Consider the following 13,447-nt stretch of genomic DNA (forward strand, 5'->3'; position numbering starts at 1 on the left):
CCGCTACAAGGAAGCATTCGTACCCGCAAAGTGGAAAGTGATTAATATAAGTTGCAAAACTTGTTTCCCAATCCACTATAAATAAATATGTTTAAACTAAACTAAAGCAAAAAGACGGCCTTAACCTAAGTCTACAATTCATGTTATTTGAATCTATTTTGTCTTCTATGAAATTAAAATCTCCAGAAATATTGATCTCTGATTACGTTATACTACATATGAGTATAACGTATTCAGAGATCAATATTTTAATTAAATTGATATGTTTCTAGGTATTTACCCAGGGGCGTAGCCACTTTAGGCACGTGCCTACACATAATTTTTCACAAATATTTTTTTTTATTAAAAAAATGATAAACAACGTTTTCTGTAGATGAACGCCAGTGAAGTTGTCAAAACTCTTTGATTATAAAATGTCATGTGTACACTAGTCTCTCGTTTGAATGGAATATTGGAAAGAAATTAATGTTATGATTTTACCTTATATAGAATCTATAAACTAGAGTTGGTTCAGATAATTTCACTTCTTTCAACAAAAACTTGGATGAACCTCAAATTAAACACATGAGTGTTTTACTTTAATCAGTTGTTGTTAGTTTTCAACTAGCTTTCCACTTTGCCTTCACCCGACCTGCCAATGTTGGTTGTCCGTTTGACTGTACAGGATGTATAAATACGCAGTCACGTCAGGTCAGAATGGGGACATTAAATCCGATGCCTAGTTGTAGGGATAATGCCACTCTTTGGGGAGTTCGTAGTTGGTCTACTGAAAGGCAAGATTTCTGCTCCTATCCATGAATCCCTCATTTTCCAATGCATGGCATTTTCAAATTTCCAGACATTCGTACTCAGACGACACCTATTACAGGACCTAGCTCCCTGTTGTATTTATTGTAAATTTTGTGTTTTTTTTGTCCAAATTCCTAAGCAGGTAGGGATTTTTCAGTAGAGGATATAAAGAAATACGAATTTCTTGAATTTTGTTACGATATTATGAACAGAACTGTACATGTATGTGTGTCAAGTGACGTGTGGTTAGGGTGAATGTTTAAGAATAAAAAAAGATTATCTTTGATTGTTTTTGTCTAGCCAAAAGGATAGTTTTATTATATAGTAATATCAGTTTTTACGTGGGTGCCTATTTTTTTTAATGAAGGATCGTCACAATATTTACTATTAATTAAGTTATACGTATATATCAATCAGAACGGAATATATATGAAAATACCAAACAGGGTGTACTGCTTAATTAAAGGGATACGGCAAGCCAACTCTGATCTACGCTGGGCAGAGCATATTGTATTTTTTTTTCCATATTTCCGATTGTACTGCGTTATCTTATTCACTAGTCAGATTACTCATAATTTTTCGAACTTTTCATCATTTATATTATAATGATCATGAATAAATTACCAGTAAATGTAATACTTTTGTACATAGAATTATGCTGCTAAAATGCTGAAAACTGTTTTCCGTCAGGGGGCTTCGCCCCCCTGAACCACCTACCAGGCCTTTGCCCTGGACCTACTGGGGGCCTTGAGCGGCCCCAAGACCCCCTGCCGATTGGTGCCTACAGTTGGCTGAATACCTACCTACGCCCCTGTTACTCATGATGGCTTGCACACGCTGTTATCTTTATGTTTAAAATATTGTTTTCAAGTATTGTACGTGTTGTCTTAACAGATGTAAGGATCAAACGAGAACACAAGCTGCAATTAAACACAAGCTGCAATTAAACACAAGCTGCAATTAAACACAAGCTGCAATTAAACACAAGCTGCAATTAATTACAAGCTATACACTTTTGATCTCTATTGAGGAATTATTAGATTTAACATAAAATACTGATTAATGCATAACTACAATTAATTATGATTCAATTTAATAATCACGGTTTATTCAAACAACAACGATCAACAACATATCTAACAATCAATTATGATTTATTAAATTATGTTTATCCATACATACATAATCATTAAGATTTTAATTAAATGATGATTAATCTTTTTGTAATGCATATTTTATATGCAAATTATAATATCTATGCAACAATTCTTTAATTTTTGATAATAAATTTATTTTTAAAAACGAGGTGCCGGATTGTCTTGGTGCCGATTTGTGCGGATACCGAAATGTCCAAAATGGGTGCGAAATGTCTTCGGACTTGGTGCCGAAATGTCTTGTTACCCCCTGACAAACATGACAAGCTAGCCTGGGGTCATCCCATCAGATAATGAAAACAATTAAACTTCAGACATTTCTGCTTCTTACTATACATCTATTTTTTTTATTTTTTTTTTATAAAAATCGCTTATAAAGTTAGAAAATCAGGGGCGATAATCCAACTCTAGTGACGTAGTCGCCTTGGTGATATCTAAATATTTCAAGATGGCAGCCAAGTGTAAATAAAGGCCAAAACATTATCGTTTTAACAAGTTTTGTCCTTAGAAGTGCGACATATCTTATAATTTATTTGTTACATGGTACCATAAAATCTACAGTCCGAGTAAGTAAGAAAAAATATCCGAAATTGAACAAGTTTACCGCTCTATTCTAGCAGGTGCTCGTTCTGCTGATCAGCGCCATGTCGCGTTACACGGTTATGCTTTAATAATATTTCCAAATCTTTCAAATTTATAGAGACACTTTACTAGAGAGATGTTTGCTTAAGGAGTTTGACTTAAAGCCAAGTTCACCCAATACAGGTTTCTTTAATTACACTTATATTTTGTAATTTTTGGTTGATGTCTTCTGATGAATTTCCTCTTCTGAGACAGAAAACCTGCTTTCTTCTTAAAATGTTTAGGAGCCCTGACCTTCTTTTTGATTATTTTAGTTTACTTTATACAACATTCAGGCCATTTAAAAGAATATGTTTGTTTACCCTAACACTACCGGTATCTGGTTCATACGCGCTGAATACATTTTCGCACCTCACATGTTTCCCCCCGAAGTTTGTTCCCACCCTACATGTTTGCACCCAATTTTTATTTGAATTTTAGATGAATTAATAGATATTTGCATAGCAATACACTATCCACAAACATGTATTATTCAACAAAAAAACAAAACATTGTCAGAATCCAAATTGCTTTTGAATCTCACTATATTTAGAAACAATGAAGATAAAAAAAAATTACAGTATAGCAATACACTAAACATGCTTACCATTTATTCAACACCAAAAAAACGTTGTCAAAATCACACTTTATTCACTAGAAACAATGTCAATAATGTTTATAATAACAATATGCTTACCATGCATGACACAAAAAAACCTTCAGAATCTCACTTTATTTAGAAGAAATGAAGAAGAACAAAAATATAGCAATACACTTACCAAAACTTGATAATAAATTATTAAATGCAAAACCAAAAAAATTGGGCTCCAAGGGGTATATATAGGATCACCTTGCGAACAGACTTTGTGTGCTAAGTGAAAGGGGTCAAACATGAATGGGCGCATTTTTTCCCTTACATACCCAGAAAAAAAACTGCTTACTCATATCCTTATTGTGAATGTCCTGATATGAAAAAAAGTTTTTTTATTTAGATAGGCGTGAAGTCTAAAATTAGCATCTGACACTTAAATTTCTCTATGCTGAAAATAGATATTAAGAAATCGCCTACCTACCTATTTTCTCGACCTTTGGGTAGGATTTTATAAGGCCCGGTCAGCTTCTCAAACCTCTTTCCAAACATTTTTTCACCTTCTGCAGTGATGAAAAAGAACAGAATAGCAAAATCCAGAAAAGTTTATGATGTTCTGAAACATAAAATGTCTTAACTTCTCCAGGTGCACAGGCCTAGGGTAGTCTATACTCAGAGGATAAATATGAACAAAAAGTCACCATAAGGTTATGATGAACCATAACATCAGTATAAAATAAATACAAAATATGTCAATTAAACTGAATGGTAAATTGACAACAATTAATCTGTAAACATGGTAAAAGTGAACATAATGTGACAAAATGATTTTTAAGGCTCTATCATGCTAAGAAATTGAGAGTTAACTTTTTTTCTATAAGAATCTGTCTCCTACCCAACAGATTGTGTCCACTTTGAAACAAAATACTCTAAATTTCTTATCATGATCTTTATTTTGCCTATTAATTTTTTGTTTGTTGCCATTTGTCTTAATATTTGAATTATTTTGTTATGTTCAACATGTAGCCCTTTAACAAAACATATTTGAATTAAAAGGAGCAAATTAAAAAAAAAATCAGTATATTTTATGAAAATTAGAATAAACTTTCATTTTTAGCTCACCTGGCCCGAAGGGCCAAGTGAGCTTTTCTCATCACTTGGCGTCCGTCATCGTCCGTCGTCGTCCGTCGTCGTCTGTCGTCGTCCGTCGTCGTCCGTCGTCGTTAACTTTTACAAAAATCTTCTCCTCTGAAACTACTGGGCCAAATCAAACCAAACTTGGCCACAATCATCATTGGGGTATCTAGTTTAAAAAATGTGTGGCGTGACCCGGTCAACCAACCAAGATGGCCGCCACGGCTAAAAATAGAACATAGGGGTAAAATGCAGTTTTTGGCTTATAACTCAAAAACCAAAGCATTTATTGCAAATCTGACATGGGGTAAAAATGTTTATCAGGTCAAGATCTATCTGCCCTGAAATTTTCAGATGAATAGGTCAATCGGTTGTTGGGTTGCTGCCCCTGAATTGGTAATTTTGAAGAAATTTTGCTGTTTTTGGTTATTATCTTGAATATTATTATAGTAAGAGATAAACTGTAAACAGCAATAATGTTCAGCAAAGTCAGATCTACAAATAAGTCAACATGACCAAAATGGTCAGTTGACCCGTTTAGGAGTTATTGCCCTTTATAGTCAATTTTTAACCATTTTTCGTTAATTAAAGTAATCTTTTACAAAAATCTTCTCCTCTGAAACTACTTGGCCAAATTAATCCAAACTTGGCCACAATCATCTTTGGGGTATCTAGTTTAAAAAATGTGTGGCGTGACTTGGTCAACCAACCAAGATGGCCGCCACGGCTAAAAATAGAACAAAGGGGTAAAATGCAGTTTTTGGCTTATAACTCAAAATCCAAAGCATTTTGAGGAAATCTGACATGAGTTAAAAATGTTTATTAGGTCAAGATCTATCTGCCCTAAAATTTTCAGATGAATCGGTCAATCGGTTGTTGGGTTGCTGCCCCTGAATTGGTAATTTTGAGGAAATTTTGCTGTTTTTGGTTATTATCTTGAATATTATTATAGATAGAGATAAACTGTAAACAGCAATAATGTTCAGCAAAGTAAGATCTACAAATAAGTCAACATGACCAAAATGGTCAGTTGACCCGTTTAGGAGTTATTGCCCTTTATAGTCAATTTTTAACCATTTTTCGTAAATTAAAGTAATCTTTTACAAAAATCTTCTCCTCTGAAACTACTTGGCCAAATTAATCCAAACTTGGCCACAATCATCTTTGGGGTATCTAGTTTAAAAAATGTGTGGCGTGACCTGGTCAACCAACCAAGATGGCCGCCACCGCTAAAAATAGAACATAAAGGTAAAATGCAGTTTTTGGCTTATAACTCAAAAACCAAAGCATTTTGAGGAAATCTGACATGGGATAAAAATGGTTATCAGGTCAAGAACTATCTGCCCTGAAATTTTCAGATGAATCGGTCAATCGGTTGTTGGGTTGCTGCCCCTGAATTGGTAATTTTGAGGAAATTTTGCTGTTTTTGGTTATTATCTTGAATATTATTATAGATAGAGATAAATTGTAAACAGCAATAATGTTCAGCAAAGTAAGATCTACAAATAAGACAACATGACCAAAATGGTCAGTTGACCCCTTTAGGAGTTATTGCCCTTTATAGTCAATCTTTAACCATTTTTCATAAATCTAAGTAATCTTTTACAAAATCTCCACTGAAACTACTAGGCCACAATCATCTTTGGGGTATCTAGTTTGAAAAATGTGTCCGATGACCTGGCCATTCAACCAAGATGGCCGCCACGGCTAAAAATAGAACATAGGGGTAAAATGCAGTTTTTTGCTTATAACTATGAAACCAAAGCATCTAGAGCAAATCTGACAAGAAGTTAAATTGTTAATCAAGTCAATATCTATCTGCCCTGAATTTTTCAGATGAATTGGACAACTGGTTGTTGGTTTGCTGCCCTCCAATTGGTAATTTTTAAAGAAATTTTGCCGTTCTTGGTTATCTTGAATACTATTATAGATAGCGATAAACTGTAAACAGCAATAATGTTCAGCAAAGTAAGATCTACAAATAAGTCAACATGACCTAAATGGTCAATTGACCCCTCAAGGAGTTATTGCCCTTAATAGTCAATTTTTAACAATTTTCATTAATTTGGTAAATTTATGTAAATTTTTACCAAATATAGTTCTCTGTTACTAATGGGCAAAGTTCATGATAGATATAATTGTAAGAAGCAAAATCGTTCAGTAAAGTAAGAACTTCAAACACATCACCATCACCAAAATACAATTTTGTCATGAATCCATTTGTGTCCTTTGTTTAATATGCACATAGACCAAGGTGAGCGACACAGGCTCTTTAGAGCCTCTAGTTTTTTATGTCACAGGACAGATTGTTAGGGACTCAGAAGGTAATGTAAGGGTTAACACTTGAATTTGGTAAAACATTTTATATTAGTTTGCATAAATTTCATACTTGAATAATACATAAAAAATTTCAAAACATTGAATCTTGAAATTCTTTTAATTTATTTACATGTATACTGTGGATTTCGTGGATTGAGAAAGACATGCATTTTCATGGATATTTAATTTCATGGTTTTGCCAATCTCAACATATATAAAACATAAAGAAAATTTAGAGTATGTTGAACATTTGAATTCGTGGTTTATCTGTTCCTAAATAATAATGCATTCACATTACATATACATGTAGATCTAGCAAATAAAATGAAATTTTTCAATTAAAGGCCTGTTTTTTTCTGTTAAAGAATGTCGAAGAAGAAAGAAGACCCACCTAAGAACCATTTACCAAAGGAACAATCAGTCCAGTTTAGTAGAACCAATACAGACATGGTCAGTTATGAAGATCTATTGATTGCTCAGTATCTAGAGGAACTGAGAAAAACTAAAGGAGAAATGAGAAAGAAGAAAGAGTAAGTCAAAGGGGGGGGGGACAAAGAAAAACTAAAGGAGAAATGAGGAAGAAGAAAGAGTAAATCATGGGGGGAACAAAGATAGTGTTGTTAGCCATATATATTGTCTCAAGAAACATTTATTAGTTTTATAGTTATCTGCATTCCTTCTTCAAATTTTGCTAACTTTATTGCAAATTTAAAAAATTTGGACCTTAGGATCTATGTTTATTACAATCCATGTAAGATGACAAAAGACACCCATACTACATGTACCTTAAATTACAAAATACATTAAGTAATGATAGTTAAATGAAAAAACTTAAACCGCAAAGGACAAAAGGACAGGTTAATAAAAGAGGGACAAAAGATACCAAAGAGACATTCAAACTCATAGATTCCAAAATAAACTGACCATGCCATGGGTAAAAAATAAGAGGATAAACAGACAAATAATAGTACACACGACCCAACATAGAAAACTAAAGTCAAAGCAACCTGAACCCAACCAAAAAGTTGGGGAGATCTTATTTTTTGACAACTCACAGTAGACTTCGTTCTTCTTACATGTAGTTAGATATAAGAAGATGCAGTATGAGTGCCAATGCAATAATTCTCTGTCCAAGTCATAATTTTTAAAAGTTAACCATTATAGGTCAAAGTAGGACCTTCAATATGGATCCTTGGCTTACACAGAACAATAAGCTACAAAGTACACCCAAAATGACTAGTTTTAAACCATTCAAACAGGAAAACCAAAGGTCTAATCTATTTAAAAAAGAGAACCACTTATATGAATTAATTTTTTAAGATATATTCCTTGATTATTCCCTGTTTAAATGGATAAAATTGTCATACAAGGGCAACAACTCCTTTAAGTCAACTAACAGTTCTTGTCTTAACCTTATTTTCATGGTTCATTGGTCACACTTAGTGTTTGGTGATGAGATCCATTTCCAAGATATTTTGGAGAAGTATGTCAACTATATTTGATTCTTGAAAGATTCACATATTTTCATAAAAAAATTTGTTTCAGTGTCCCAAGATCACCTTATGCTCAGCGTGTATCTTCAGCGACAGAATATAAATATAGCAAGAGACGACCCATGTCAGCAACATATCCAGCCAGACCACCTTCTGGTAACAAACCAAAAATAGATGCAAAATTCATTGCAGACCCTAATCTATGGGACCCGGCTACTCCTAGGGAGAGAATGACAATAACAACAGCAACAACAACTGCCACAAGGCAACAAATTAAAAATCGTCCAGCAAGTGCTCCAGCTAAAAATAAAGGGTAAATATTATAATTGTCCAGCAAGTGCTCCAGCTAAAAATAAAGGGTAAATATTATAATCGTCCAGAAAGTGCTCCAGCTAAAAATAAAGGGTAAATATTATAATCGTCCAGCAAGTGCTCCAGCTAAAAATAAAGAGAAATATTATAAGAATTCAAGTACCGTAAAGGTTGAATTTAGAGCCATTATCAGGGTTGGCAAAGTATTACCCGCCCTGGAATTCCTGGTCAGGGTTTTCCCGGACTGGGCAATACTCCCAGAAATGGGGACTACTTGGCATTACTGGGCAATATGATTTTTAATCGGATTTTTGTGACAAAAATGTCGGTTATTGATTTGGGGATGTACGGCAGGCAGTCGGGCGGGCGGCAACCAAATGTTGTCCGTGCATTTACTCATGAACCGTTCAACCAAAGCTTTTAAAATTTTAATATGTTGTTACTGACAACAAAATGAAGGTTAAGTTCAATAATGACGATTTTGACTTTTACAGTTCAGGAGTTATGGTTCTTGAAAGATTGAAAAATGGCGTTTCCAGTCGTGTCCGTGGATTTACGCATGAACTGTTCAACCAAAGCTTCCCATATTTTAATATGTTGTTACTGATGAAAAAATGGAAGTCAAGTTCAATAATGACGATTTTGACTTTTTCCGTTCAGGAGTTATGGTTCTTGAAAGATTGAAAAATGATGTTTCCAGTCGTGTCCGTGCATTTACTCATGAACTGTTCAACCAAAGCTTTTCAAATTTTAATATGTTGTTACTGATGACAAAATGAAGGTCAAGTTTTACTTTCACCGTTCATCAGTTACGGTTCTTGTGATATTGCCAGGACACAAATAAATGTTAATATATCCGGTTTGCTGTCGTTGTGACAGCCTCTTGTTTAAGCTTAAATTTTAACACAAAATAGTAAAGTTTTGGTGTAGTTTCATAGTATTACAGCTAAATATATACTTTTTACACAGATAACCATTGACAGTCATTTCTAAAGTAATGAAAAACAAATCAATTTCATTCCCATTCATATTGCTAAATAAACACTCTAAGGGTCATGCCATTACCTTATAGAATAAAAAGGGCTGATTATTGTTATATAAACAAATATCTGCATTCTAATCTGAATAATTACTTAATAATTAGTGACAGTACAAAGACATTATTTAAATGTAATTTTTCTTACATGTAATTGTTATTTCTTAATAGGAGTTATATTTATTAAAAAAGAATAATTTTGCTTTATATTTACAGTTTTACCAATCCAGACAAGCAAAAAAGGTGTATAACATTTGTGTTTGATCACTGAATACTCTATAAAATTCAGACCAGTATTTTATATTACCCAGTATTGCCCAGTATTACCCACTAAAACGCAGTAAAACCCAGGTTTTCCCAGTATTTCCCACTGGGCTTGGCAATACTCATAAAACCCAAGTTTTTGCCAACCCTGGCCATTATATTGGTACATTGTTCCCGATTGAAAATTACCATATTTTTATTTTCAGACTGAGGCTTTAGGTAAAGTACCAGACATGATAATGTTGTTGGCCTCATTCAATTGCACTAGACTCCATATATGTTTGACTATCTGTAAGGTTTCAGTTTTCTTAAAGCGGATCAGTGATTTCTCCGGGATTCTGGCTTCCTCTACCAATTAAAACTGGCCGCCACTAAATAGTCTAAAAGTAGATTAACACACCTCGGGCAACAATCAATAAATTAAATTGTACACCTGTTTTTATAGGTTAAACAGCAGACCAATGTCAGCCACGTCCAATTTATCCTGGTTCTATGGCAGATCAACAAGACCATGGTCAGGTAGATCGTTTGGTTCAGGTAAGAATATAATAGTAATACAGTACTCAAAGGCTTTCAGAGTAATTTAATTAACTTAAATGTCTGTTTGGTTTGTTACCTAGATTTCCAAAGTGACTATCTGGTCTAGTATTGCTTAATTGACTCAGACTCTGTCTGTTTGAAAGAAATTTGTGATTGTTTGCTGATAATTTTACAACACTGACATTACACATGTACTAGGAAAATGTTCATCAAACTTTCTGCTCTGTATCTTTTGAATAGAATAAGTTAAACCTTGGTTTGCAGCTTAATTGATGATATTGAGACTCATTTGAGTTGTAGCTAGCTAGCAATTTTTACATCTGCTGTCTATCCACTTCCTGTTTGCTGAGGGTTTAAAATTTTACATCACTCAATTTTTGTACAAGGAAATGAGAGTGAAGTACAAAATGTATCAGTTATATTTCATTATACCTCAATCATTATACGCTTGATCCAATCCTTATCCATCCATTGAAGTGTTTGATATTATGTGACATTATTTGAAGATACTTTAGCTTTCGTTGGGTTAAAATCCTATCAGTACTTTGAACTAAGGGATGAAATTATTCTAATGGGGATAACTTCCTCATGACTGTTTCAATAAATGTTTTGGAATGATACAATTGATATACACCTAAAGGCATGGTTGTATAATTATGTACTTAAAAATAATAAAGACAGATGTTTGAAAAATGTCAAACAGTCGCACTCAATTTAGCAGTTCAAAGATGTAGGGATACAGTTAATCTATGAAATGCTTAAATGACGTAAGAATCAGTGTATTGGACAAGAGTATTTCTGGAAATGGAAATGATATCATATGGATTAAACCTATTGCATGCACTGACGCAGGTCCAAACCGGGTATTACTGTTATTATTGTGTAGTTTTGATCAGGTGTTATACTCAAAACATGCCCTTTTCTGAGTGATATCAGTAAATGTATCTTTTTTCAGCGTATTCTGGACGTAAAATCAAATCTCAGTACAAGAAACAGCCACTAACCATTAGAGTAGTCGCATATAAAAATGGAAGTAGAGAAAGATTTGCTAAAATTGCAGCTCCAACTATGAAAATTGTAAGTATCAAAAATAAAATTAATGAAAAATGGTATTCTCTATTATGCTGACAAAATTTTTGTTTAGATTATGCCAATTTATGTCTTGCCTGCAATTATTGAGACATAGTTATAGTATATTCAAGCTGCAGAGGATTTTTTTTCTGTTATGAAGGGTTGAAAATATGTCCTTGTCTTAGTCCAGGAGTTTTTAAGGTTTATAGAAGTGTTAAATACTTTTTTAAAGTATCTGCCTGTCTGAATGAAATAATTTATTTTGTAAGCAATTATAACATAAAGGTTATTTACACATAATTCGTGCACCGAAGGCCTCGAGGGAAAAAAAGACAATGGTTACAAAATAAATGTACATTTAGCACTCATGTCCTGATTTTTTGCAGTTTTGTATTTATGTCCAGATTTTTTGCAGTTTCGTACTCATGTCTTGATTTTTTTGCAGTTTCTGGAATGCTGCACAGATAGGTTGGGCCTACCCTTTGCAGCTAGAAGAGTATTTTTAGAAGGAGGTGATGAAATATTTGATGCGGAGGATATTCCGATCGATGGTGAAGTTTTTGTTTCCTGTGGTGAAAATTACAAAGATCCATTGGCCAGTGTTAAACGTATGTACAGTTGTTTTACAATTTAATAGATAATAAATAATAAAAAGCTATTTTTGATTTAAAACCAGTAATAACATTTACTTTATTTAATGCAACCAATAGCTACATACCCACATAAAAAACAGTCTTAGCATTAAAAATTTGTGTTCACAAACTGTTTCAAATTTATTTTTATATCCTCAAATGTTGATTTGTGGTCTGAATAAAGTACTGAAAATTCAGAAATTATTGCGAGGTTTTTATTATAGCGAAAGATGAGACAGTGTTGTAAACGCAATAATTTAAACTCGCATTTTGAAATAATTTATTTAAATAAAACAGGATTTTTCTCCAAAATCATAAAAATTAAAATTAAAAGTCTAAATGACATAATCGCAATAATATATGCACGCTATAATTTCTGAATTTACAGTAACTAATTTTGTTGACAAAAATAAAACAACAATCCTGACGTATCTATACCCAACTTCTCAAGGCATAAATAAAGGCAACAGTAGTATAAGAGAGGGACGAAAGATACCAAAGGGACAGTCAAACTCATAAATCTAAAACAAACTGACAACGCAAAGGCTAAAAATTGAAAAAGACAAACAGAAAAACAATAGTACACATGACACAACATAGAAAACTAGAGATTAAGCAACACGAGTCCCACCAAAAACTAGGGGTGATCTCAGGTGCTCTGGAAGGGTAAGCATATCCTGCTCCACATGTGGCACTCGTCTTGTTGCTTATGTGATTACTAATCCGGTAAATAGTCTAATCTGGTAAATAGTCTAATTCTAGTATACCGCTGTTTGAAACTCATTAATCGATTGAGAAAAAAAACCAAATCCGGGTAAGTAAGGTATGGTGGGCTTTATAAGTTTATCATCCTGTAATCCTAAAGGTAACCATCTTGTGTGTATTGGTTGTGAAAACTTAATGAATGTTTCATTATTTAAGGTGATATTTTGATCAGTGAAGGAGCAAAGTGGACATTGTCTGGATTACTACTCCCTGATGAAGGACGAGTCAGAACTAGAAAAGCCAAGATGTCAAAAAGAATGAAGTAAGATTCTTTAACTAAATGATAGGACTGTTTGACATTTCACAGTTATAGTCTTGCCTAAACAGTCAAAAAGCGAGACATATGTATGCTGTACGGGTGGTGGCAGTGGCAAAAGTGTTAACTATGTATTAGTTTGTAATTCGCCGTTTCAGAATTTAAAGCATCATGGGTAATTTCATTGTTCCTACCCCAGAGGGAAAATAACGTTACATCATTGGTTCAATTTCCATTGTTTTTAACATTTTAAACCAATCAAAACGCTTTGGTGTACGCTTTTGAAAATATTACACAGAATGCATTAGATTCTTAAATGGTGAATTAGGTTTATGGTGAACCATTTGTGGTTTGTCAATCACATCTGGTTTTCCAGTTCTATTAGCATTGTCATATATCTCGTTATGTAACATGTTAAAGTATTGCTATTTTAATTCCAATATTTGCACAAAATTACAAAAAGGCGAGACAT

General features: G+C 33.4%; 1 protein-coding gene across 2 annotated transcripts in view; it reads left to right on the plus strand.

Moving 5' to 3' along the window:
• Positions 1–2,342: 2,342 nt before the first annotated feature.
• Positions 2,343–13,447, plus strand: part of LOC134699437 (doublecortin domain-containing protein 1-like) — a 66,703-nt gene continuing 55,598 nt past the window's right edge. Inside the window, exons 1-7 of one of the 2 annotated variants that reach the window (XM_063561035.1) lie at positions 2,343–2,509; positions 6,972–7,136; positions 8,152–8,412; positions 10,157–10,248; positions 11,207–11,328; positions 11,768–11,930; positions 12,876–12,981. In XM_063561035.1, coding sequence (XP_063417105.1) covers positions 6,973–7,136; positions 8,152–8,412; positions 10,157–10,248; positions 11,207–11,328; positions 11,768–11,930; positions 12,876–12,981 — 908 coding nt within the window. In that variant the 5' untranslated portion in view covers positions 2,343–2,509; position 6,972. Of the gene's footprint in view, positions 2,510–6,971; positions 7,137–8,151; positions 8,413–8,530; positions 8,550–10,155; positions 10,249–11,206; positions 11,329–11,767; positions 11,931–12,875; positions 12,982–13,447 lie in introns of those variants that run through there. The other variant, XM_063561036.1, reaches the window with a different exon arrangement.

This window comes from Mytilus trossulus, unplaced genomic scaffold (genome assembly GCF_036588685.1).
Source record: "Mytilus trossulus isolate FHL-02 unplaced genomic scaffold, PNRI_Mtr1.1.1.hap1 h1tg000070l__unscaffolded, whole genome shotgun sequence".
Taxonomy (NCBI): Eukaryota; Metazoa; Mollusca; class Bivalvia; order Mytilida; family Mytilidae; genus Mytilus; species Mytilus trossulus.